This window comes from Pholcus phalangioides, unplaced genomic scaffold (genome assembly GCF_987345545.1).
Source record: "Pholcus phalangioides strain wild (caught in Gottingen) unplaced genomic scaffold, Ppha-v1.0 ptg000004l_1, whole genome shotgun sequence".
NCBI classification, from domain to species: domain Eukaryota; kingdom Metazoa; phylum Arthropoda; class Arachnida; order Araneae; family Pholcidae; genus Pholcus; species Pholcus phalangioides.
In genome coordinates, this window is record NW_028301597.1 from 10,668,571 (window position 1) to 10,692,906 (window position 24,336).

The window sequence follows — 24,336 nt, forward strand, 5'->3', positions numbered from 1 at the left end:
AACCGCGGACTGGGTCAAATTGACCCAAACTGTATTATCGTGAAAAACTTATATCGTTCTTTCCTTGATAAATTGTGACATCATTTGGGTCAAATTGACTCAATCCGCGGTTCTAGTGTTAAAGCAATGTTTTGTTCATTTGATAAACTAATTTTTAGTTTGTAGGAATTGTCTATACTAAAAATATAATTTTTAATTAATTTTTCAAAACATGGTTTTTTGAAATGAAAATAAATGCAGAAGCTCCACTAATTTTTGCTCGTCTCCACAATCACATTTTCAAAAACGTAAGCACAGCTGCAACAGGAAAAACTGTGACTTAAAAAAAAAAACCACATTTATACTGTACTTATGAATATTCTTTCAATTATATCCTGAAATTTGAGTAGGTACTTTATTTATACTATAGCAGGGAAGTTCCACATATAATTCAATCTTCTTTATTTGTGACCTAACAAAATGGGTTTTCATAAATATTCAAATGTTGTACTTATTTTATTTGGGAGAGTTGATCTACTTTGCCCAAGAATATTAAGACGACACCAATGAATAAGACAAATACACTAAAAGTACAAATTTTTGTATTTTTCATGCCTTATTCTTGGTGGTCTGGTTGCTGGTGTCTTCTTAATACTTATTTTATTGTAAATTATATAAAGTCTGCAATTGTACACATAAACTACTAACAAATGCACCACTTTGAAAAAATTTTGTGTAGAATTCCAATTTTTTTTTTTTGTTAGTTGTGTATGGAGACGTATGCTTTGACTTTTTATGTCAAGGTTTTATGAAATAAATGTAAAGACATAGATTATTATAACATAGCAAGGCCATATATATGATACGAGGGATATTCCAAGTCAGCAATATTTCCTTCGTGACAACCCTGTATAGCAATCAGCTGCACAATCACAATCAGAGGTAGGTTAATCTTTCAATGCATGAACTTCATATATACTGTACATCGAAATTATATTATTAATTATACAAAATTACCATCATTATTGTAGGAATTGTCTACACTAAAAATATTATTTGATAATTAATTTTCAAGGTTGTATTATACAAATTTACCATTCTAACCACATTTGCACCCGTGGTAGTTGAACATCAGTTTCCAACAGATTAGAGCACCTGCGATTCCTTTTTTTTTCTGATTCTAATCACGTACAACAATCGCTTATCGCATGATTATTGATGATTATGATTAGTGTAATCCAAGGCACAATGACTAGTTTATAACTGATTATATGGAAAGGTTATCAATCACATTTCTAATTGGGTCAATTTATTTAGAATTAAAACTTTTATTTAAAATAATAAAATATCATAAAAGGTAAAATTTCAATTTAATGGTATTCAAAGAAAGAGAAAAATACTTACCGTTGAACACAATTTATTGGTGGAATAGTGAGAGACAACAGCAGAGTAATATCATTATATAGACAATTATTTTCATTGTATCGAAGTTTCACTGTGTCATGTTTAACTCCTAGAAAAATTTCAAATTATACATTTGCTTATTAATATTTCATGTACATATTTTAAACAATTTAAATCATAGCCCCTTGCATGTAGACAGGGAAGGGGAGCTGACAAAGAATGTAATCTTGTTCACTTACATTAAAAATATACTCACATAAAAAATCATGCCCTTAGAGACTATGGGTCCAGCTTCGTATATCGGAGGCTATGATCTATATATAGTTAATGTGCTAATAAATATTTTCACCATCACCAAGTAGGCATACCCCCCTCTTTACATCCTGAAGATGGCCCCTACGCAGGAATCTTTGGTAAGTTACCCCCAATGGCGTATTCACAAAGAGGCTAAGCAGGCACAGGGTGAAAATTTCAAAGGGGCTGAAAATTTAAGGAATGACTGGTCAAGTAGTCAACTGGGAGAAGGGTGGCTAAACCACACTTCAACCAAGTGATCATGGAACTAAGTGACTCCGCAGCAAAAAGAGCATGCAAACCCATGAGTGACAGTGATAGTGTGCAAGCATAGGAATAACATAAAAAGTAATTTAGAGGGTGTGTGAGCATGGGAGTGACCTGGAGAGAGCAAGAAATCAGGTGAGTGTGTGACAAAATGACCAGGGTTGTAGTGATTTAAATCAACTGATTTAAAAAAAAATGATTTAAATCAATTTCAGTCAAGTTTAACTCATAGCATGTAAAATTTCAAATAGGTATATAGTATAAAGATTTCAAATAATAAATTTCCATGTTCATATTTGAGCTATTATGTACATACTTTAAGCAATTTTAAGCATGTCCCCTTGCATTTGGGGAAAGGGGGGGGGGCACAATGATTGAATTCTCTGTCATGACAAAATTCAATAATTTCAATTATACACTATCATACTTTCAATAAGTTCAATTTTTACATAAAAATATAATTTATATAAAATATAGTCTTATACAAAAATTTACTTCAGAGAATCACATAAAAAACCCCTGCCCTGATAGCCCATGGGTGAGGCTTAGGATGCAAAAAGGTGCATAATCGGGTCTGTAAATAGGCTGGGGCAAATGGGGCCTCACAAAAAATATGTATACTTATTTTGCAACCTTTTAACAGAGGCCCCAAGAATGCATGCTATGAACTCGCCTATGATCATTTAGTTTATAGGCTAATAAATATTTTTTCATCACTAAGTAGACATGTTCTTCCCCCCCCCCCACTTAATCTTGAAGCTGAGTCCCTTGACCGGAATTTTCGGTAGGGATCCAGCTGAAACTGTGCAGCAGAGGTGCAGACACGACATGAAAAAAATATTGAGGGGCTGAAAATATCTATTCGTCCTGTACGTAGGAAGAATGGTGTGTGTTATTGTGTATACACACAAATATATGTGTTGGGGGGGGGGGGGGCCTCAGCACAAAATTTATAGGTAGAGCTCCAAATGGCTCACAAGGGAGGGGCTGACAGGACCTAGGACAAATACGATCATTTGAATTCACTATAGAAGGGCCTGAGAAGATCTTGGTCTAAGGCAGCGGTTCTCAACATTTTTTGACTCGCTGCGCCCTTTTCAGTACATAATTTCTATTTCTATGAGCCCTGTTAGACTGGAGGAGTTCTTTTTTGTACATAATTTTTATGGCAGAACCTTGTAGGCCTCTCTTCTTTACTTATCTATCAAATTTACTGATTCATTTTATTTTTCTCGAGTCGCCGCGGAGCACCAGTTGAGAACCGCGCTGGTCTAAGGACCCTACCCCAGGATGTGGGCATGGATAGGCATGGCCCCCACATCCTGGAGTAGGGCGCCTAGGCTGGAATCTTTTGCGGCAACCCCTGACCAGACTTTCACGGGCCCTTTTATGATAGATTTATAGCGTTAAAAAACAAAAATAATGAAAATCGTCCCGGGCCCCAGGGCTGGAGCCTTGCCAGCCCACCCCTTGTGGGGCACATGGCCATAGGAGCTCAAATAGCTCAGCTCCAAGGTTACCGCACGTATGGCTCAAGTGCCATGACAACCCTTATTTACCTTTTTTTACACTGTAAATTCACTACAGAGGGGCCCATTTTAACCTGACTTAAGGGCCCGCCAAAGATCACAGCCAAGCAACAGGGAACAGATTTATGAATTTAAATAACAAAAAAAACGACGGTTAAAAAAAAACTAACAAACATTGGCAATATCTTGGAAAATTTATCCTCTAGTTGGATAACAATAGTAAGATAATGCTTACCTTTTCTCTAAACGCTGTCTTCTGCGGTAACTATTTTAAAATCGCCGGCCTTCGCAGCTTGTAACTAATGCAGTGTCTTCCAAAATGGCCGTCTGTTGACGATCACTGACAGGGGAGGGAGGAAACATGCGGTGAGGGCCTGTACTGTTCTTGGTCGTTGTCGGTCATTATAAATGGCAAGTGCGACGTTATGATGGGCGAAAAATTTGGATTATTTAAAAAAAAACGAATTATCATGTAAGATATTCTCCTTCGAAACGAAATGCTGTAAAAATGAGAGTAAAACTATTTAGAGAAAAAATGAAGGTATTTTGGCGTTTACCGAGTGAATACATTTTTACTATACCGTTCGGTAACGGACACGTAGAAATTTCCGGCCTCTTTTGACGATCAATATTTATTCAACGAACCGGCGTCACATCGACGTCGATCCGACACATGACGGTACCGTTGTGCTACTGGGGTTAACATGATGCCAAAGGGCCAACTAAAATACTCTTCATACTTTTGGCATAACCAGCCATTATCAAGGCTTCACTTTATATCGTAACAACCTACATATGATGTACTGTGTAATGAAAATACTGTAAATTGATAGCATTATCCCCATATTGCCAAAAATGGACATAGCGTGCCCTTTACAATACCGGCATACAGATCCACATAATGAGAAGAATAATATTATATACTGATGCATATACAGTGGAACTTCAGTTAACAAGCAATCTGCATGACGAGCAAAAATGTTGAACAAATTTTGACTCAGTTAACGAGCAATGGTTTGCATTACGAGCAATACAATTTTTTTTGTTTTTTTTATATTTATTTTCACGTTATCACAACAGGACTGGCAGTCCTGCATGTATATGTAGTGTGAAGTTGATGACTTCCAAACGGTCCTGGCAGTATTTTTATGTGTGAACTTTTCAACTTCCAAATGGTCTTGGCCATAAATATACTGCCTTGCTTTCCCCCCCATAAAGAATCACTAAGCTGGCTTAGCATACGTCCCTCTCTTTCCTCCACAAAATGACCGTTGTACTCGCAACAGCGCTGGGCGTTGAAAACGACAAAATGGCTTCTGCCTCTTCGACGGGTGGGGACAGTTTTCAATTAACTCAGCAGATACAAACGTTTGACAAGCCCCTTTTGATTGGTCGGTTCAAAGAAGCCTTAATCCTTTTGTAAATAAAGAGGAATTTTTAGAAAGAATAAAGGCTGCTCTTCAGCAACAAATGCCCCACCTAAAAGGTTTGTTTTCATCTTATAATAGAAATTCTTATCGCTCGATTGTAGGATATGTACTGGCATTCACTTTTGGCAGGAAAATTACATAATATTACATCTCATTAACTGTGAAACACTGAATGCAAGATAGAGATAAACAGGATCCCCCCCCCCTGAATTGTGACATTCTGGCTTTTCAGTGATTTTAATTTTTTATAGTATAGGCAAAATTTTTGAATTTCATTTTTCATTTGTTTATCTTTACCTCTTTATCAAGCCCTACATCAGAAAACCAAATACAGTATCATATTTATTTAAGCAGAGTATAATTGATACCAGTGTTTCTTAACTCCTTTACCCCCCCCCCCCCGTAATCCTCTTTGGACTATGCTTTCTTCTCACCTCTTTCTTTCTTGGCCTCCGTCTTTGCCTGGGCCCACAACCTCATCCAGCAGAGGAAACAATTTCTAAGTATACAAACTATTTTTTTTTTGAAAAAAATTATAGTGAAAGCGAAATTTTTATAAACAAAGACTGTCATGTCTCTGGAGTCCAGCGAGCTTCCCTCTTGCGAAGGTTATACGCTGGGCAGTGATTCCAAGATCATGCCAACCCACCCCCTCCCGCATACAAAGTGATATTCAGGGGGGGGGGGGAGAGGCAGTATTTTGACGGAAGTAACACCTTACATATTTACATACTTTCAAAACTTATAGTGTGCCAGAATTTTATCATGTAGGCCCCATGAAGATATTAGACCCCGCTGGACTATGCCTGGATCAGCCCATACTTGTGAACCAGAGTCGGGTGAACGTACACAGAGAAAGCACATGACCACGTATGTGTATCACATTTGTGATAAGCAGTACATAACATGTATGAAATTCTATTAGCTTTGCAAACTATGCCATGATAATGTTCAGTGAAACTGAGAATGCGGCTCATTAGCAATACCTAAATCCTGCCGCTGTGGTGGTCCAGTGGTCATAGTGACGGACTCGCATCGTGGGGACCCAGGTTCGAGCCCCACCGTCGCCACAGTGGTGGTCGGCTGAAGTTGGTTTTCTGTCGTTCCCAACTTCGAGGCGCAAATGCGAGCCGATCTCCCCGTTAAAACGTCTCGCCACAGAGAGCAACAGGCGTACACATCACTCACTTCACTTCTGAGATATAGATGGCAGCACTGAAAAATCATACACAACACTAGATACGCACTCAGACTGTTAGGTACACACACTTACAATTCCGGCACAGCTCACTAGGTAGTAAATTGCCTATGGCAATAGACCTGAGTTGTGCTCAGCTTGAAAAAACAACAACAAAAAAACCCTAAATCCCATGGTCGGCTGAAGTTGGTTTTCTGTGGTTCCCAACTTCAAGGCACAAATGCGAGCTGATCTACCCGTTAAAAAGTCTCGCCACAGAGAACAACAGTCCTACAAACAGTACAAATATTCAGTCATTACACTTCACTCACTTCACTTCTGAGATATAGATGGCAGCTTTAAAAATCATACGCAACACTAGATACGCACTCAGACTGTTAGGTACACATACTTACACTTCCGGCACAACTCACTAGGTAGTAAATTGCCCATGGCGATAGACCTGAGTTGTGTTCAGCTTGAAAAAAAAAAAAAAAAAACCTAAATCCACGCATGTATCACATTTCATTGCTTAGTTGATAATTTTCAGCTAGTACCAGTACTTATACAAATATATACATTTTTATATCATTGTTCATCGTTTTCCTGAGCAATGCTCTAAAAAATAAATAAGGCAAGGACACTTTTGTGTGTGGCTTTTTTTTTTTTTAATTTAATCGGTTATAATGAGAAAAAAAAAGTAGTTGGAAGTGGAAATAAATATAAGCACATAGCTGCCAACTTTTGAAAATGAAAATTCGGGAGATTTTCGCGCAAACCCGTATTTTATGCTAAAACCACTCACTAATAAATACAATAGGGATTTTTCCAAATAAAATAGGGATTTTCCAAACATAAAAGTTAGAGCGCAGGGAATAAAATCCCTACTCAAAAACTGAAGTCAAATTAAAATAGGGATTTTACACACATGGAAGTTAAACCCTTGGGAATAAAATTCCTACGCAAAAAACAAGTGAAATCGGAGGTCAAAACTTCAATGATGTAAAAATAAATATTGCGTTCAATCAGAAACGCTGTGAACAAACATTCTGAGCGAATGACCCCAAAATCATCGGAAGATGAAGGAAAACACCGTCAATTTTTGAAGAACACTGACTTTTTGTGACACTTGCTTGATGTTTATTTTCACTTCACGACTGATGATGGCAGTCTTTCCATGACCGATGTTTATGTCCGCAACACAACTTGTACAAAAAGGAAAAGTCTGCCCTCCTCTGGAACGTTTGATGAAAGGAAATTCATCGGAATAAGTATCTTTAAAATTTATTAAATATGTTTTTGCTTATCATTATTCATGCTTTGTTATATCGCACGTACGTAACTTAAACAAAAGAAATTTTGACCATATGCGCGTCACTATAATCTTCAATTATTATCCAGGACTATTGGCTGCTAAGCCATTTCCCTGCACGATAAGACAAACAACTTTCTTGTTACCATCAGAGGGTTTGTAAAACTTCTTTAAAAAGGGAATTTCCCCATTTACGACGTGTGACGTCATTTCGAAAGGGAAAAAAAAGAGGCTTCATGCCCCACAAGAAATTCCTTAGGGATTGTTTTCATAAGCGGGGATTTTTTTTAATGAAGTAGGGAATTTTTAGGGACAATTAGGGATTTTCGTAAAAATTCGGGAGATTTAAGAACTTTTCGGGAGATCGAGCGATGAAGCTAAAATTCGGGAGATTCCCGAAAAATTCGGGAGACTTGGCAGCTATGTAAGCATGTTATCACATTGTTGACCGGTCATGAGTAAATTTGTACTTTCAAGCAGGATAAACCTGTAACCCTTCAACAATGCTTTTATAAGTTGAGAAACCACAGAAAACGAACTTCAGTAGACCACAGCTGTGTTGTCCGTGGGGTACAAACCTGGATACTCATGATGAAATCCCAGAATGATGTCCACACGGCCATACAGTAGCCGTAGAATATACCAAGGAGCCATGGGTGAAAATCGAGTAAAAAAAGTATTATGCTGTAAAAGCTGAGCCACGGCTTATGATTAAGCATTCCGTGCAAAAAAAAAATGTGTAGCTCATCTATCAATTCCTCACACTTATGTGACAGGACATAAGCTTGTACATGTTCATCAAGCACAATGCCTCAACATTGAACAAAAAAAAAGTATGTTCAAATTAAAAAATATTATACTTTTTTTTAATTATATCTTTTGGTCATTTATCACACTTCTTATAAAATGTGTGCTCATTGTACAAACGAAACATCCAAATGGTTGACCGACATTCTTTTTTCCCATCTAAGACAGTTACCTGGTGAACCAGCCATTAGATATGCCGGAAGAGTTACAAAACTGTGGATACTTGAGCTTTACATGAGAATACTCAATATTGACACTCAACATTCTGATTCAACTCATGACTTTTTCGTGTAGAGAAACAGCGATGTGAGAACACTACTCAAAAATGAATATAGTGGTGGAACCCAACTTGTTATCTCATACATAGGCGATTACTCTCTGCTTTTCTAAAAACAAGACTTCTCAAAGTTTCAAATGCAAAATTCCATATTTTTCAGTTTTCATTAAAATTTCATTTGTCATTAACTGCTTCACTTTCATTAGGTGATAGCAGGTACCCACTTGAACCTTGGCTGATGGTACCTATAGGAACTCCAACTACTACAGCACATTTCAGATACAACAAAAAGCTCTCCAAAGCAAGAGTTGTCATAGAAAGATGTAACAGAGTTCTAAAGTCAAGATTCAGATGTTTGTGTAAGCACCGAACCATGAAGTACAAACCAACCATGGCCTCGAAAATTGCAAATGGCTGTGCAGTGCTACACACCATCTGTATAGACGAACGAATTCAAATGCCTATTGGATGATGTCACTGGATGATGCTGATGGCCTACTCCCCGCCCCCTGTTCAGGAACAGTGAACTCTTCTCAGCGTCCAAGACCAAACGCTGAGAGGTTGAGGCAAAGACTCATCGATTTGAAGTTCACCAGACGAAACCCACAGTGAATGTCATCATCATCAACAACCATTTTCAATCCACTGCTGGATGAAGGTCTCCTCTAAATTTTTCCATTCTGCTCTGTCTGATGCTTTAGCCATCCAGTTGACTCCTGCCACTTTCCTGATCTCGTCAATCCATCTTGCGTGGGGACGCCTTCTCGGACATTTAACACCATGGGGGTACCAATCTAGAATACTTGTGGTCCATCTGTTGTCCTGTCTTCTTGCAATATGTCCAGCCCATTTCCATTTTAAAAGTTTGATTCTTTCCATGATATCATATATGTTTGTGTGGTTCCTTATTCAAGTGATTCGTTTTCTGTCTCTCCTTGTGATGCCTAGCATACATCTTTCCATGCTCTTTTGTGTTGTCTGTAGCCTTTGTATGATTTTGCTTGTGAGTGTCCATGTTTCAGCTTTATAAGTCAGTGCTGGTAGCACACACTGGTTAAAAACTTTTCATTTCAGGCATAATGGCATGTGACTCTTCAGAATTACAGTTTTTGCCAAAAGTGCTCCATCCAATCCTGATCTTTCTGTTTATTTCGTGAATGATTCTGTTGTCCATGGTAATTTCTTGTCCCAGGTATACATAGCTTTCTACTTCTATCTCTGTGTTGTTGAGCAAGATTGTCCTCTTCAACGCAAAGGGGTTGAACATAACTTTAGTCTTTTGCAGATTCATTTTCAAGCCCACACCTGAATACTTGCCTTTACTAATTCTTGTATCATTTCCTCTAGTTCGCCTGGATTACTGATGATAACAACAATGTCGTTTGCAAAACGCAAATGGTTGAGAAACTCTCCATTTATTTTAATTCCTTTTTTATCCCAATCCAGTTTTCTGAATAATTCTTCTAAAACAGCGGTAAAGATTTTTCGTGAGATAGTATCTCACCCTGTCTGACATCTTTTCCGAGTTTAATCTTTGCTTTTCCTTTATCCAAACGAATCGTTGCAGTTGCTTTGTTATATATTTTCTTGATGATATTGATGTAAGTCTTCTCTACCCCAATTATATCTAGAGCTTCAACAACAGCACATGTGAAGACAGAGTCAAACGCTTTCTCAAAATCAATGAAGGCCATACACAATGGTAATTGGAATTCCTTGTGTCTCTCTATAAGTTCCCTGATTGTTTGGATGTGATCCATTGCACTGAATGCATTTCGAGATCCTGCCTGTTCGTTTGGTTGAGCTTCGTCCAATTTGGATTCATGCCTATATGTCAGCACTTTGGTGAAAATTTCATAAATTACCGATAGGAGACTGATTGGTGGATAGTTCTTGATATCCTCTTTTTCACCCTTTTTGTAAAGAAGAACCATCATTGCGGTATTCCAATCCTCAGGTACATCCGATTTTGTGAGACAATTTGTGAACAAGGCAGCTAGCACAGTGGCAAATTCTTCTCCTGCTTCTTTAACAATGTCTATTGAAATCCCATCTTCATCTGAGCATTTCCCTTTTTTCATACATCTTATACCCTTATAGACTTCCTTTTTCAGCACAGTTGCTACTTGTACAAATTCGGCTCCATTTTCTTTTCTTCCTGCTTCTTTTCCTTTGTTTCGATCCTGTTCATGTTTGTATAGAGTATTAAAAAAATTCCTAAACAATACTAATGATTTCATTTCCATCTTTTCTGATGGTTCCATCTTTCCTTTTTAGTGCAAAAAGTTTCTTTCTCCCTACACACAGATTTCGTTTTGCTGATTTTAAGCTCCTATTATCTTCCAATGGTTTCTTTACAATATCACAATTAAACTTCCTGACATCTTCTGTAATCCGCTTTCGTACTGTCTTGCAAAGTTCTGCATATTCCACTTTTGATTTAGGGTCATTCTTCTAAATCTGAAATTCTCTCCGGTCTTTCATAAGTTTCTTTGTTCATTCTGTTATTTTCTTCACCGGTTTGATTTCTTTTTCTCCAGCGACTTCTTTTGCTACTTCTTTTAGGGTAGTGGTTAAAGTTTTGTTCATCATGGTGACATCTTGTTCATCCTCAGTGTGTTATACAGCAAATCAAATCGGTTCTTCAGCTCTAACTGGAATTTATATCGATGCTCCTGAAGCTTTATCATACTTGGATGACAGTTTTTTTATTTTTGATAAGTTTCGCTCTTTCCATTCTAGTGTTAAGCCTTATTCTACATCTAACCAGTTGATGATCACTTCCTGTATTGAATTTGTTGAGAACACCGCAGTCTTGGATCATATGCTTCTCATTAGATAGGATGTAGTCGATCTCACTAGTTGCTCCAGTTGAGCTTTTCCAGGTCCACTTTTTTTGGGGTTTCTTCTTAAAAAATGAATTCATGATGCATAACTGTTCGCTCTCTGCAAATTCGACGATTCGGTTTCCTCTGTTGTTTTGTACACCGTAACCATGACTTCCAACTGAGCTTTCGCCATTTCTTCTCTCTCCAATTCTTGCATTGAAGTCACCCATTACTATCTTGATATAATGGTTTCCTTTACTATGCAGCTCGTCTAGTTATTTATATAAAAGTCTACTTTTTCCTCAGAATAGCTTGTTGTTGGTGCACAAATTCGTATAATCTGTATCCAGTATCTGCTTGATATTTGCATAACCAGCTTTGCAACTCTATCAGATGTACTATCTAACTCAACTATGTGATCTTTCCACTTTTTATGAATGAGAAATTTTACTCCACTGGTTCTTCCATTATCTGTAGTAAAATACATGTCCACTGGCAAGTTCGATTTTCTCCTCCCCTTTTCTTATTATTTCACAGATGCCTAAGATGTCCCAATTTATTCTTTCCAGTTCTTCTTCCAACTCCTGCAAACAATTTTCTGAAGAAAGAGATTGTCATATTATACCTGGCCAAGGTCATCATCTTATGGCAGCCTGGTCCAACCCAGAGATTCTTAGCACCCTCTGTCTTCATGTCTTGCTGGTTGCTGCCGTAACCAGGGACACTCAGACTGCTGGTGAATTGGAGGAAGGCCATCCGCGTCCGTTCACCATGTGTTAAACATGGCTACCTACAGCCTGCACCACGAGAAGGTGCGGATTGGACGACTTTAAACCTCCACTCCTAGTCGATTCTTTCAAGTCCTCATAATGAAGCAATTAAAAGGTCTTCTCCTAGTTAACAAGTAAAGACTATTCAACAGCCCACAGTGAATGTAACTATACATTTTTCATCTATTAACATTTGTCGATTGTTAGATGTATGGCACATATATGAATAATTTATGACTTAAAACTGATGTGGTTTTTTTTGCAGGAAACTCAGCACAGGGCAGCCAATTGTGACAGTTTTCTGTTGACCTTAAGGATGTTGAAAGTTCTAGAAAAAGCTAAGTTCTATTTCTTCCTTCAAAACTTATACACAGTCATTTATGATAAACCCCACCATTACCAAAGTGGTGGTTGGCTGAAGTTGATTTTCTGTGGTTCCGAACTTCGAAGGGCGAATGCAAGCCAATCTCCTCGCACTCTGTTCCCACCTAAAATTGCTGCCTCCTAAATTTTGCTGCACAGGGTAGTTGCCCTCTCAGTTCTAGCCCTGCTGATAGCAAACAAGTACACTATCAGGTCTTTCTTTAAAAAAAAAAAATTTCAACAACGGAACTCAATACATCTACTTTTTGCTTAGATATAAAAAGAAAAACAAACAAATATAGGACGTTTTACAAAACACTTTTTTTCCTGTTAAACCTTGAAATGAATACTGTAAGATTATTTGAGGCCATAGCAACAATAATATTATGATAGTATCATATTTCTTCTCAAGCATAATCTTTTGAATCGCAACGACAGATTTTTAACAAAAACGTTTTTGGGAAACGTCTGTGGAAAAAGGGGGGGGGGGTAATTTAAAAAAAAAGTTGGTTATACAGTTTTCACATTTATACAGCGCGTCGTATGAACAAGGTTCCATTATTTGAGCCTGAGCCTTCCCCGCTCCCTAAATTTTCAATAAGTGAACACCTATGGGTGCCAGATGGCAGCACTATAATAAGCATTAAACAGAAACATTCTAACATGTACCAATTCGTCAGAAGTTTCACAGAGCAATATGGCCGAGGTGCATGTCTGGTTTAGTAGTCATTTAAAATGTGTTCCCCTAATAATGTTCATTGGGTAACTGTCACTATGAAAAAATTGATATCTTCATACAAACTATCAAACAGAATTTGTTCTCATAGTACTATACGTGTGTGTTGTCTAAACACTGTTCTCAGCCTTTATGTAAAGAATTTTTTTTTTTTCTGTTGGAAAGTTTTTAAATTACTGAAGGTCAGGATATTTTTAACAATTTTTGTCTGACACAATGTTAGGTTTTAGTAACTCACATGCTTCTATGCAAAATATCTTTTTAACTATCATTACATACTTTTTTTTAATTATTTCAGATAGAAGTTCTGAATCTCAACATGGAGACAATGGATGTTCAGCAGTAATGATGACAACTATTGCCAGTGAACTATGTTTTTTGTTATAGAGCGGTACACTGACTGTGTGGGTGTTTTTCCAACCTCTACGTGTGAATGTAATCAAAAATGGTAGAAAGAGTATAGATAAGAAATTGTTGATCAGAAGTGCATGCACAAATGTTACATTTGTCTTCCAAGTTGATCTTTGTGAATTTTTGATTGTGATGTTTCCGATTTTGAATATAGTATTGCTTATAAAATGTCTTGTGTCTCAAATGTTTTATGCTGCAATGTATCGTGCTGGCAATACCTCAAAATTTGTTAAGAAAAGAAATTGTAAATAATAAATGCACAAAGAAACTAAATGTAACTGAGAGTTGATTTGCTTATTACTTAATCAAGGTTTGAGGCATTCAATGATTTTGGTTTTAAAAAAGAAATCGGAAAGAGTAGTTTTTATTAAAATATTTTTAGTGATCTTGATCCTTCCCTATGTTTAATAATTTTAAAACTTTCCAATCTGTTATTATACCATTTCCTGATATCTATTAGCCGATGCACACATTTCATGAATTTGTAAATGGTGGAATTTAACTATAAACAGGACCATATTATTGTCTCTCTTTCAGCACTGAGGTGTTACATGCTTTGGCAGAATTTTTTAAAATTAAAATGCTGAAAAAAAAAGAAATTTTGTGGCACAAGATATGGGTAAATTTTGGTTATTTTTGAAAAAAGCTCCCTGTTGATTAATATTTGAAAACAACTAAAATTTATAAAAGCTCTCATTCAATTGTATAAATATATACACAGAATTTGAGAGAAAAAATAGAGTTCTTAAAGTGAACAGAAAAATTTCAAATGTTTTTTAAAAATGGGGATGTTTTTCATAGGAAAGCATGGGAAGCCATGGTTTGTTTGAGCTTACTTGGTCCCTTTAATAGAGCAATCAGTGGCTTCATCTGACAACCCTGATTCCCCATGTTTTCTCAACGGAAGTGCTGGCCACGCCACCTTCCGTTACTCTTTCTTTCATGCGTTGAAAGGTCCAGACAAGCAAAGAAAGAAAAGTTATTTTTCGTTCTTCCAGTCTAAATAACTTTTTTGCCCCACCCAAAACAAACCCAGATTTTAGGGGGTAGATTTTAGGTGAAGTATAAAAAAAAAATTTAAGGCTTGTAAAAAATATGACCATCGCTTAAATTGTGACTTTTCTGCAACCCTTTTCTCATTCTGTGACTTTTCCACCCTTTTAAACTATTGTGTCAAAAATCCAATGTTAGGTGACTAAGCATTTTCTATTTCCTTCAGCAATTATGATAACCAATGACTGGTTCCTGGTTGGTCAGTGATTCGACAATTAAGGCAAATAAAGCAGATCATAAGATCAAATATCAAAATAGAATGGATGAAAATTTTACAATCCACTTTGTCACAACAAAAAATTCATAGTTTTAATACAGTAAATGATAAAGTCAAATGATTCAAAAAATGAACTTGCCATCCACGCTGTAACAAAATCTCCAATCCAAGTACCGCATGCAGCACATTTCATGAATGTTGCATTTGTTATGCCCATATATGAATTAATGTGATATTTTTCTCCATTGGGATGACCAGAAAGAAGAAAGAAGTTATAAACTGAAGAGAACATGTATATAAACAACAAGGAGGTAAGGAACATGATCATCCATGTACCCTGCTCATCTCGGAACATTTTTAGTCGGAAAATACGACCTATAGTATAGAGAAAAACATGAAGGTTATTGTTTGATAAAATTAAAAAAATATATTACATTAACAGCATATGTATATATATGTATTTTTTTGAAAAATACATTAATATTAACTGATGTTTTAGGACATAACTGACCCAAAACAACAGCATGTAATACAATTAAATTTTCAAATTATCATCTGAACCTCAATTAAAGTCAGTTGACTATGAGGGAATGTTCTTACAAAAACATTGCTACAGCCCACATGGAAATATTATTAGAGAAAGTTGCAATAGAGAGAAACATCCATCTCGTCTGTTTGAGACCATGTGTTTCATTGCAAATTATACTCTTGTGACATTGTAGTATGCTCTTTGTCAATGTACATTGTTGTTGCCCGTTTTCATCAGTGTGAGTGTGCGATGAGATGGTCACGTTTTGAGGAGCTGCAAGTCTGTCGCCTTTTATTTTGTGCTTATTAAAGTTTATTATTTTTAAATGTGTTAGACTTATTGTGCCTACTCTGCACTCTTCCTGGTTTATCATCAAACTGCAGCCAAGAAATACTTTGCATAGAGTTTAGATAGAGTGAGCAACTACTTTAAATTCTATTAAGTCTTCACTTTTGAGACCAGAATCTAAATTACAGAGTTTCTCTTCAATGAATTCTGGTGAGTTGACAGCTAAAAAATTGAGTGATATTAAAAAGAGTCTGCTTCAGTAGTATTTGCACCAATCAAGGGTGAATGCAAGGATGATGATATCAACAAATTTATTGAGGAATCGGAGCTGTTCTACGCAACCTAAGGAGGAGAAATCCCAACAAGGCAAAATTGAGATCAAGTTGTCGAAGCTGATGTTACCAACCTTCTAGGGTGAGTTGAATGAATGGTTGTCCTTTTCTGATTTGTTCGGTGATCAAAAATGATTGTCTCTAAGCACAAAAGCTCCAATATATCAAGGGTTCAGTGAAAAAAAAAAAACCTTGAAGAGCATTTAATCATTCTCCGTGACCAATGTTAATTTTGAAATAGTTTAGGACATACCGTACATGAGGTATTCAAACAAAAAGATCTTGTATTTGCTATTCTGAACAAACTGATTCTATCACAAGTGCAAAGTGAATCATCGACTGCTATTTTCAGCTTGGCTGATTCAGCAACTGAATGTGTTTGTCTTCAGAGACTCTAGAATAGTGCACTTTGAATTTAGCAGTAGATATAATAATTCTGTTCATAATGCAAAACAAGCAGGATTTGTCAATGAGAAGCGGGTGGGAGATGTCAAATTTCCATCTCTACAAGAACTGTTCGAGTTTCTCAATGTGCCTTGCAATTGAGCAAATCCTGATCTCCGCAGATGAAACAAGCAAGAGGTAAATTCCATCCTAAGGTTACTTTGCTCACTCCTGTTAGCAATTTGTGTTCTTATTGCGATAGAAATCATGAGTTGTACAAGTGTGAAACATTCACAAAACTTTCCATTGAGAGATGCATAAAATTTTGAGAAATAAAAGACTGTTTCAACTGCTTGAAGAGCAAACATTGTGCCTTGGCTTGCAAGAGCATATCATCACCTTATAATGAAAACCAGGTGCATAATATTTTATATTCCAGATTTATGTAATTTCAGTGTCTCTGTTCACAACTGTGCACATACAATCTGAGATACAACCATCTATCATACCATGATATTTTAGGACACCAAAATCATTGAAAGTACCAGAACCAAATAAAATTTTGTTTTATCTATATTTAGTTTTAATTTATTATTTTTAAACCAGATATTTATAGAGGTAAGATCGTGTTATGTTATTCCTCAAGTTAATTGAAGAGCTTTCAGAGTAACAAAGAGCTAAATCATCAGCAAAAAAGCAGTGATTTTTCCTTTCAAATTACACAGGCCATTTATGCATATAAAGAATAAAATAGGTCCAAATACTGCGGTACACCACATGTAATTTGTCTTTTAGAACTAAAAATGGAATTTACTTTCACACTTTAATCTCTGTTAGTAAGATACGTTTTGAAAAATTTGAGTGGCAAACCCGGAATTCCTGCATATTCTAGTTTGGTTAGAAGAATACCACGATTCACAGTATCAAAAGCTTTGCTGATATCTAAAAATAACGATGCAATTTTACAATTATTGTTATCTGCTATATACACATTTGAAAGGAAATGAACAAGAGCGTCCTCTGTACTTTTTTGCTTTTCTGAATCCAAATTGATTCTCACTAAAAAAATTAATGCTGTCAAGAAATTTAATTATTCTGGATTTAATTATTTTTTCTATCACCTTTGAAAAGACAGACAATAAAGAAATCGGTCTGTAATTATTATGTTTTTTATCCCCTTTTTGTGTATTAGAGAAACGATTGCTAGTTTCAGGCACTCGGGAAATTCGCCTATGAGTAAACTTAAACATAAACGATAAAACATCACTTACAAATGGTGTGATGCATTTCAAAGTTATGGAATTAATTTTGTCAAATCCTGACGATTTTTTGGAATGTAAAGAATTTATTATACTCAATACTTCATGACTATATATACGTAGGAAAAAAGATTTCTGAAAAATATTTAAATTTGAACAATTCAATGAATTACAGTTACTAAGAAGGTAATCATTTTTCTACAAAAGTTAGAAAAAAAGTCATCAAAACAGTCAGCAAAATCAATTGAATTTGTTATTTCACAGGTGTTTCAGTAAAAACTGTCAATGCTGCTACATTTATCCTCACCAATTAAGTTGGTAATTAAATTCCATTGAGATTTTAATTCACCGTTAGCTTGAATAAACGCTGCAGTATAATATTCATACTTTGTTTTATCTCATTGTTTAACATATTTTTAAAAAAGTGTCATTATCTATGGATTCATGTGTTTTCTTCACATTCATGTAGACCAGTGATTCCCAACGTGGGCGTTAGTGCTCCCTTGGGGCGATTGGAATGTTTCAGGGGGCAGTAGAAGCTACGTGTATAACATAGGATCTTATGGGTTAGATTGTATTTGGGGGGGGGGGGGGAGAGCAATAGGAGAAAAAAAATTTCTGAAGAAAGAGGCAATGGGACAAAAAGGTTGGGAAACTGATGTAGACAAAAGCTTGACAGTCAGTGGAGATAGTGAACTTGATCCCAAATAGAAATTGTCTCAATCTGTCCAACGTCCAAACAATCGTTATCAACTCCAATTTACGAGTGATATTTGCTCTCAGTTTCTGTGTCTTGCTCATAAAATATACTAGATGCCACTTGCCATCAATCCCTTTCTGGAACAACATTCCTGCTAACCCGATCAAGCTCATGTCACAATGGACTCCAGTTTCTTCTGTCACATCATAGTGTGGGTTGACACATCAACATATTATTCAGTTCTACGAAGGCTCTCACCTGTTCCTCTTTCCAAGTAAACACTTCATTTTTTTCATGTTGTGCCAATGGATCAGCTTTCTGTCCATAGTTCTTTATGAATCTTCTGAAGAAACTAGTCAGTTCTAGAAATCTACGTATTTTATGCACATTATCGGATATCTAAGTCCTTGACAGCCTTCAACTTCCTTGGACCTGACTGAATACCTTCTGCATTGACACCGAATCCTAAGAACTCCAGCTCTTTTCCCGAATTCATATTTTGTCAACCCGACTGGACTGTCCTTAGTCTGTCAAATGCTTCTCTAATTTTCTCTATCATATCTGTCTAATCCTTTTCTGGTATCAAGATATCATCGAGATAGCACAAGACTTTTGTGTTCATGAGTGAACCGAAAATTTGATACTTCAGTCTTTGAAACTCCCTGGTCATTTGCTAACCCGAATATCATACGTTCAAACTCTCTGTCCTGTTTCATCTGGGGTGATGAATGCTGTTTTCAACTTTGCTTCTTCTTTTAGGGGTATCTGCGAGTATCCATGAGCTAGATTCAATGTCATAAACACTTTACTTCCTGCCGAATTCTGCAGTAAATCATCAATGGATTGCAATGAGAATTTACCTTTCACTGACTGTATGTTCAATCAACAGTAGTAGAGAACTCTAATTGGTTCTCATCTGTTTTCTTCTTCACCAATAATACTGTACTTGCATACAGTGACCTAGTGACTATCCCACCATTATCTTTCTATTCTTTCATACTATCACTGATTGCGGTTCTCTCAGATGAACTTGTTCTATACGGCGGTATACAAATAACACTTTTCTTCTTTCCCAGTTGAATCGTCGAACTCCATCTCATCTATTTATCGTCCTTTACATCCTCGTCCTTCACACATGGCAAAACCCACATTGGCAAACTTCTTACTGCAAGATTGTGACTCATCACGCAGTTCAACCTTCAACGCAACACTTAAAACAGTACCATCCTCGGAGGATACTTCAATATCCCTTGATCCCATAACGACCTCACTTACGCAACAATTAGTCAAAGGTCTTACTACTTGATCCACTGGAACATCTAAATTCTCACATAGCTCACCACATGAGAAAGAGTTTCTGACTTCAGAGTTTCCTGTAGTTATGTCCAATTCTTTTAATTCCCTCAAGCTCAGTTCATTAAGAACGCTTGATGCTTGACCAACACACTGTCCTTCGTGAAACTTCACACTACGTTTCCTACATTCAAAATCTGAACCCTTCGTTTTCCTCTTCATGACTTCCAGCAAGACATCTGTATTTCCTTGGCTTCCTTCAGGGATGATAGAAGATATTTGTCGTGAAAGTTTAAGAATTTAACTTAAAAAATTAACACAAAATGATGGTGGTGTTATCTTGATGAGGAAAACTGAAAAAGGGGGGTGGGAAAATGAGAGATGACAATGACAAGACAATGCAAAAATTAATTTGGCTGAGACGATAGGGAGTACATTTTTACATTTATCTTTATTAAACACAAATGCTTGGATGCACTTTGATATGTCATTCGTCTATGCTATGGCATAAAATAAAATTCAAAGCAATAAGATGTAGATGCAAATATAAAATGCAAGAAATATTTAAAAAATTTAACGAGAAAAAAAAATTTAACGAGAAATATATTAGGCTCTGCTGCATTACTCATTAACGTTAAACAAAAAAAATTGTGCACAAAGACAAAACTAAAAAAAGAAGGGAAAGAATTTATGCAAATCATGTAGATAATTTGTAACGGTACTTTCCATTGTAGTCACCTTGTGAGTGGCGATTCCCAGGACTGAGAAATTTCAACGCAAAGTTTTGCTATTGAGCTTGGTTTCATCATCGCTTTCCAACACACAGCAATGTATTATTTGGAATAATCATTATAATTTTTATAGTTGAAAAATTGCTATCTCTTTTTTTTTTTTTTTACAAAAATAGAGAAAAAGCGCAGTATTTTCCCGGGGGGGGGGGGGGGGGGTTCAGATTTTTTTTCTTTCTGGGGGGGGGGGCTTTCATTTTTTTCTGCAAAATAACACTATAATCTTGGCTCGAGGGGGGGGGGATGAGAACCCCAAGACCCCCTTTGCGTACGCCAATGAATACAGGGCCCCTTCAAGCGCGAGGCCCTGTGTGGTCGTATCTGCCAAACGTCCCTGAGGGCCACTCCGGTCAATTTAATCGAATATTAAATGCTGTATGTATGCTTAATAAATAGCCATGGTTGTTTGCAGTGCATTTATGATACAAAAAATAAAATAAAAACACCATGTGCCCTGTCTGCTCCTACTCCGCCTTGTGTGAGCCATGACGTCAATTCATGACCTCTTGGAAGAGCCATCAGCCAGCTATGCACGTACAACGCAATCCAATGCCTGGCCGAGACATCATGTAAAGCGTGCCAGGAGAAAACCAAAAACTTTGTTTTCCCCTGCTTTTCTAGCACGGGCTGTGTTCATCTGAAACAAAATCATTCACATCTAACACCATCTGGCCAAAGCAAAGTTAATGCATGGCAACACCAGTCTCTCAGATCACTCATTTGCGTGAAATGGGCTGGAAGTGGGGGTGGGACTTTTTTCTCGGGATTACAGATTATGGCCTCTGAAATTCACTAATAAACTTGAAACTATTGTATGTTGAAATACACATTTATGGCACGAAAATTTCAAAAAAGGCATTTTTACCAAAAAATTTAAAAATAGGCAAAATTGCCTGAACTTCCGGGCTCTAATGATTGGTATTGCTGAGCAATACTATAAAAATGATTGGTATTGCTGAGCAATACTATAAAAATGATTGGTATTGCTGAGCAATACTATAAAAATGATTGGTATTGCTGAGCAATACTATAAAAATGATTGGTATTGCTGAGCAATACTATAAAAATGATTGGTATTGCTGAGCAATACTATAAAAATGATTGGTATTGCTGAGCAATACTATAAAAATGATTGGTATTGCTTTAACACCAGCAGATATGTTCCGGCGTCCCTGATTACAAGTTAAAACACATTAGTTAAGACATCAATTCAAGGGCAAACCCTTCACTAGAAGGAAAATCGCAAAGTATACTTATGGTGAAGCGACTAGGGCGGAAGTGACACTGAGCTATGGTCTTCAAGAAACGATGCTCGACCACAGATGTCAGTAGAGTTACACATAGAGCTCGGCGACGAACCCAAGGTGTCGACGAGGCGGCAGAATCGGATCACGGACGTCGACAGAACCAAACTTGGTCTTCACCGATCAGGCAGTAGAAGTCAGATGATGGATATCGTGACGAACCCAGGGCGTTGATGAGGCGATATTAGATCACGAACACAGGTAGAACCACACAAGGAATTCAGCGATCAAGTGGTGGAATCCAGTTAACGGATATCTTGACGAACCCAGGACGTTGACGAAGAGGCGTCATTAGATCGCGGACATCTGCTGTGCTACACATGGATTTTGGCGTTCAAGCGGTGGAGTCCGATGGTGGACGTCATGACGAAGGGGTAGCATCAGATTGCAGCGTCATACGAGGAAACTATCAGATCACTGCTATTGACCATGCCAGCCAACGCCAGATCTACGAAGGCATTAAGATCGAGAACGGACACCAGACATCCCTGAACGGCATTCTTGGGGAGCAACTGACGGGAACTTGTGTGACTGGAACATCGGACCAGCCGTGTTGTTTGGATGATTTGCGAATTTAGTGCTACATGAGACTGAAGACCGATTTGAAGCACAGACGTGATTATATATAGCTCTCAAATCACTAAGCATACAAATGAGGAGTAATGTACATGCGCCTCCATCGACATTCCAAACGGCAAGATCGGAAACTAGTTTCTTTTCTTCCTAAAACAGTTCGTGACACGTCGGCACCGAAAACGTCCGTAACAAAAATTTGTTTAGTCGACAGAAAATAATTATAAACATAAAGTATATGATAGACATAACACAAACTCAATAATAAAACATAACACATGCACTACCATTACATAAGGGGTAAAGGTCAGGCGAGCGCCAACAAGACCATGTTACAAGTTTGTCGTCAGAATCGTAGTGTATCGCCAGATCTTTATAACATTCCTTGGTATTTAAAAAACTTATCTTTAAATAAATAGAAGTGATTCTGGAGCGAATTTCTTCATACATTACTTTATCTTTATTTCCAACCAAATCTAGTACAATATCTCATACAACTGAAGACGTGTAATATTATCAACAATTTCCTGTTAATTGAGCATTCATTGCGTTGATATAGATTTTTAATAGAATCATTCTTCACCTTTTTAATCAAAGCATTGACATGTTATTCGGAAAATAATGCATCAATACTCTGACCAGATCAACGTGATAGCCACATTTGACATGTTACTGAAACTCACAGTGCACTACAATATGCTAAACAGCTCAGCAAACCAACATTGAAGATTGTTTAGATCAAAGGGGTTTTGAAACCAACTACGATGGCTCTTCTGGGTGTTCAAAATGTACAGTACGCAAAACTTTTAATCAAATGATGGCAATATCTTTGGTTCTAAAAGTTGTAGTATAAAGCGGTTTTCACCAAAAATTATGGTTTGTGATTTTCTACCTGACTATGTGCAATTTGTCTTGGTGAGGGGTCATCTACATATTTATTACAGTTCAAACTTCAAAATCTTCAATGTAAACTCTTATTTTTTTCCCATCTTATCTGATTTACCGCATTGCATTTACCCTAAAAATAAAATTTCATTGCTGTAAGTATAAAAATGAGAGAAATATGAGTGAAAATGAGTTTGGGGACATTCTAATCATTGAGAAACTGGATTGGAAGGTTGATTGCAGTAGAAAAAAACACACACACACTAAACAAGTTTTGAACGATAAATACTCCATATGCTATGCGAGTGTTTGGATTTAATGCTGTTAAAAAATAAATAGTTTTTATTTTATAGAAGTGAAAAACAAACTTTTTTTATTACTCTTCATTTTAATAACTCCATATCTGCAATTGAATTAATATTTATACCATAATTATTTCTAACGATGTCACAAAGCAATTGTTTGTGATGACAATTTCATCAATTTAGGAAAAAATATAAGAATTTTCATCGAACAAATTGCACTATTTTATATTATAATTTTGTTTCATTTTGTAATTCTCTAATTTCTAATAACGCTAAAAAAAATATGGATGAAACGAAATGCCGTTGGTTTAGCAGAGACAACTCCACCAATTGCCACTACCCTAAACTTGCTGCACACTAAGATGATACGCCCTATTGGGTGAACCATTATTTATTGATTATTACCTCCATAAATATTAACACCAATCTAATTGTATAGTATTAATTTTTGAATTCCTTGCACATTATTATATTTACCATTTCAGCTTATGAATGTTGTCTAAGGAACGAAACTAATTTCTGAAATATTGAAAAATTGCAAAATTTTGTTGTTTATTTGTTTACTCAAATACTTTAAAAAAAAGGTTGAAAAACTGGATGGATGACTTATTTATCGTATCAATGTATACTTAAAACAATAATTGCCCATTTCAATATTTCAAGTTATGAGCTTCATATTTAAACATTTTCGCATAATTTGTCATGAGAAATTTTTCAATGATTTTCAAATTTATATCTAGTATATGGTCCCTAAAAGTGGTCATTTTCATATAACCACTTGTATCTTGCGAAATAGATGTCAGATCGGAATGAAAATTGATTCTGTTGGGTTTTCGACTGTG

At 36.4% G+C, this 24,336-nt stretch overlaps 1 protein-coding gene across 7 annotated transcripts in view; it reads right to left on the reverse strand.

Moving 5' to 3' along the window:
- LOC149086528 (transmembrane protein 117-like) overlaps window positions 1–24,336 on the reverse strand; it is a 255,499-nt gene that overhangs the window by 157,793 nt on the left and 73,370 nt on the right. For all 7 annotated transcript variants that reach the window (XR_016196129.1, XR_016196130.1, XM_089255986.1 and 4 more), the window contains exon 4: window positions 14,994–15,229. Coding sequence is in view for 5 of the 7 variants with exons in the window: in XM_089255986.1 (XP_089112112.1) it covers window positions 14,994–15,229 (236 nt within the window). In the remaining 2 variants the exon portion in view is untranslated. The remainder of the gene's footprint in view (window positions 1–14,993; window positions 15,230–24,336) is intronic.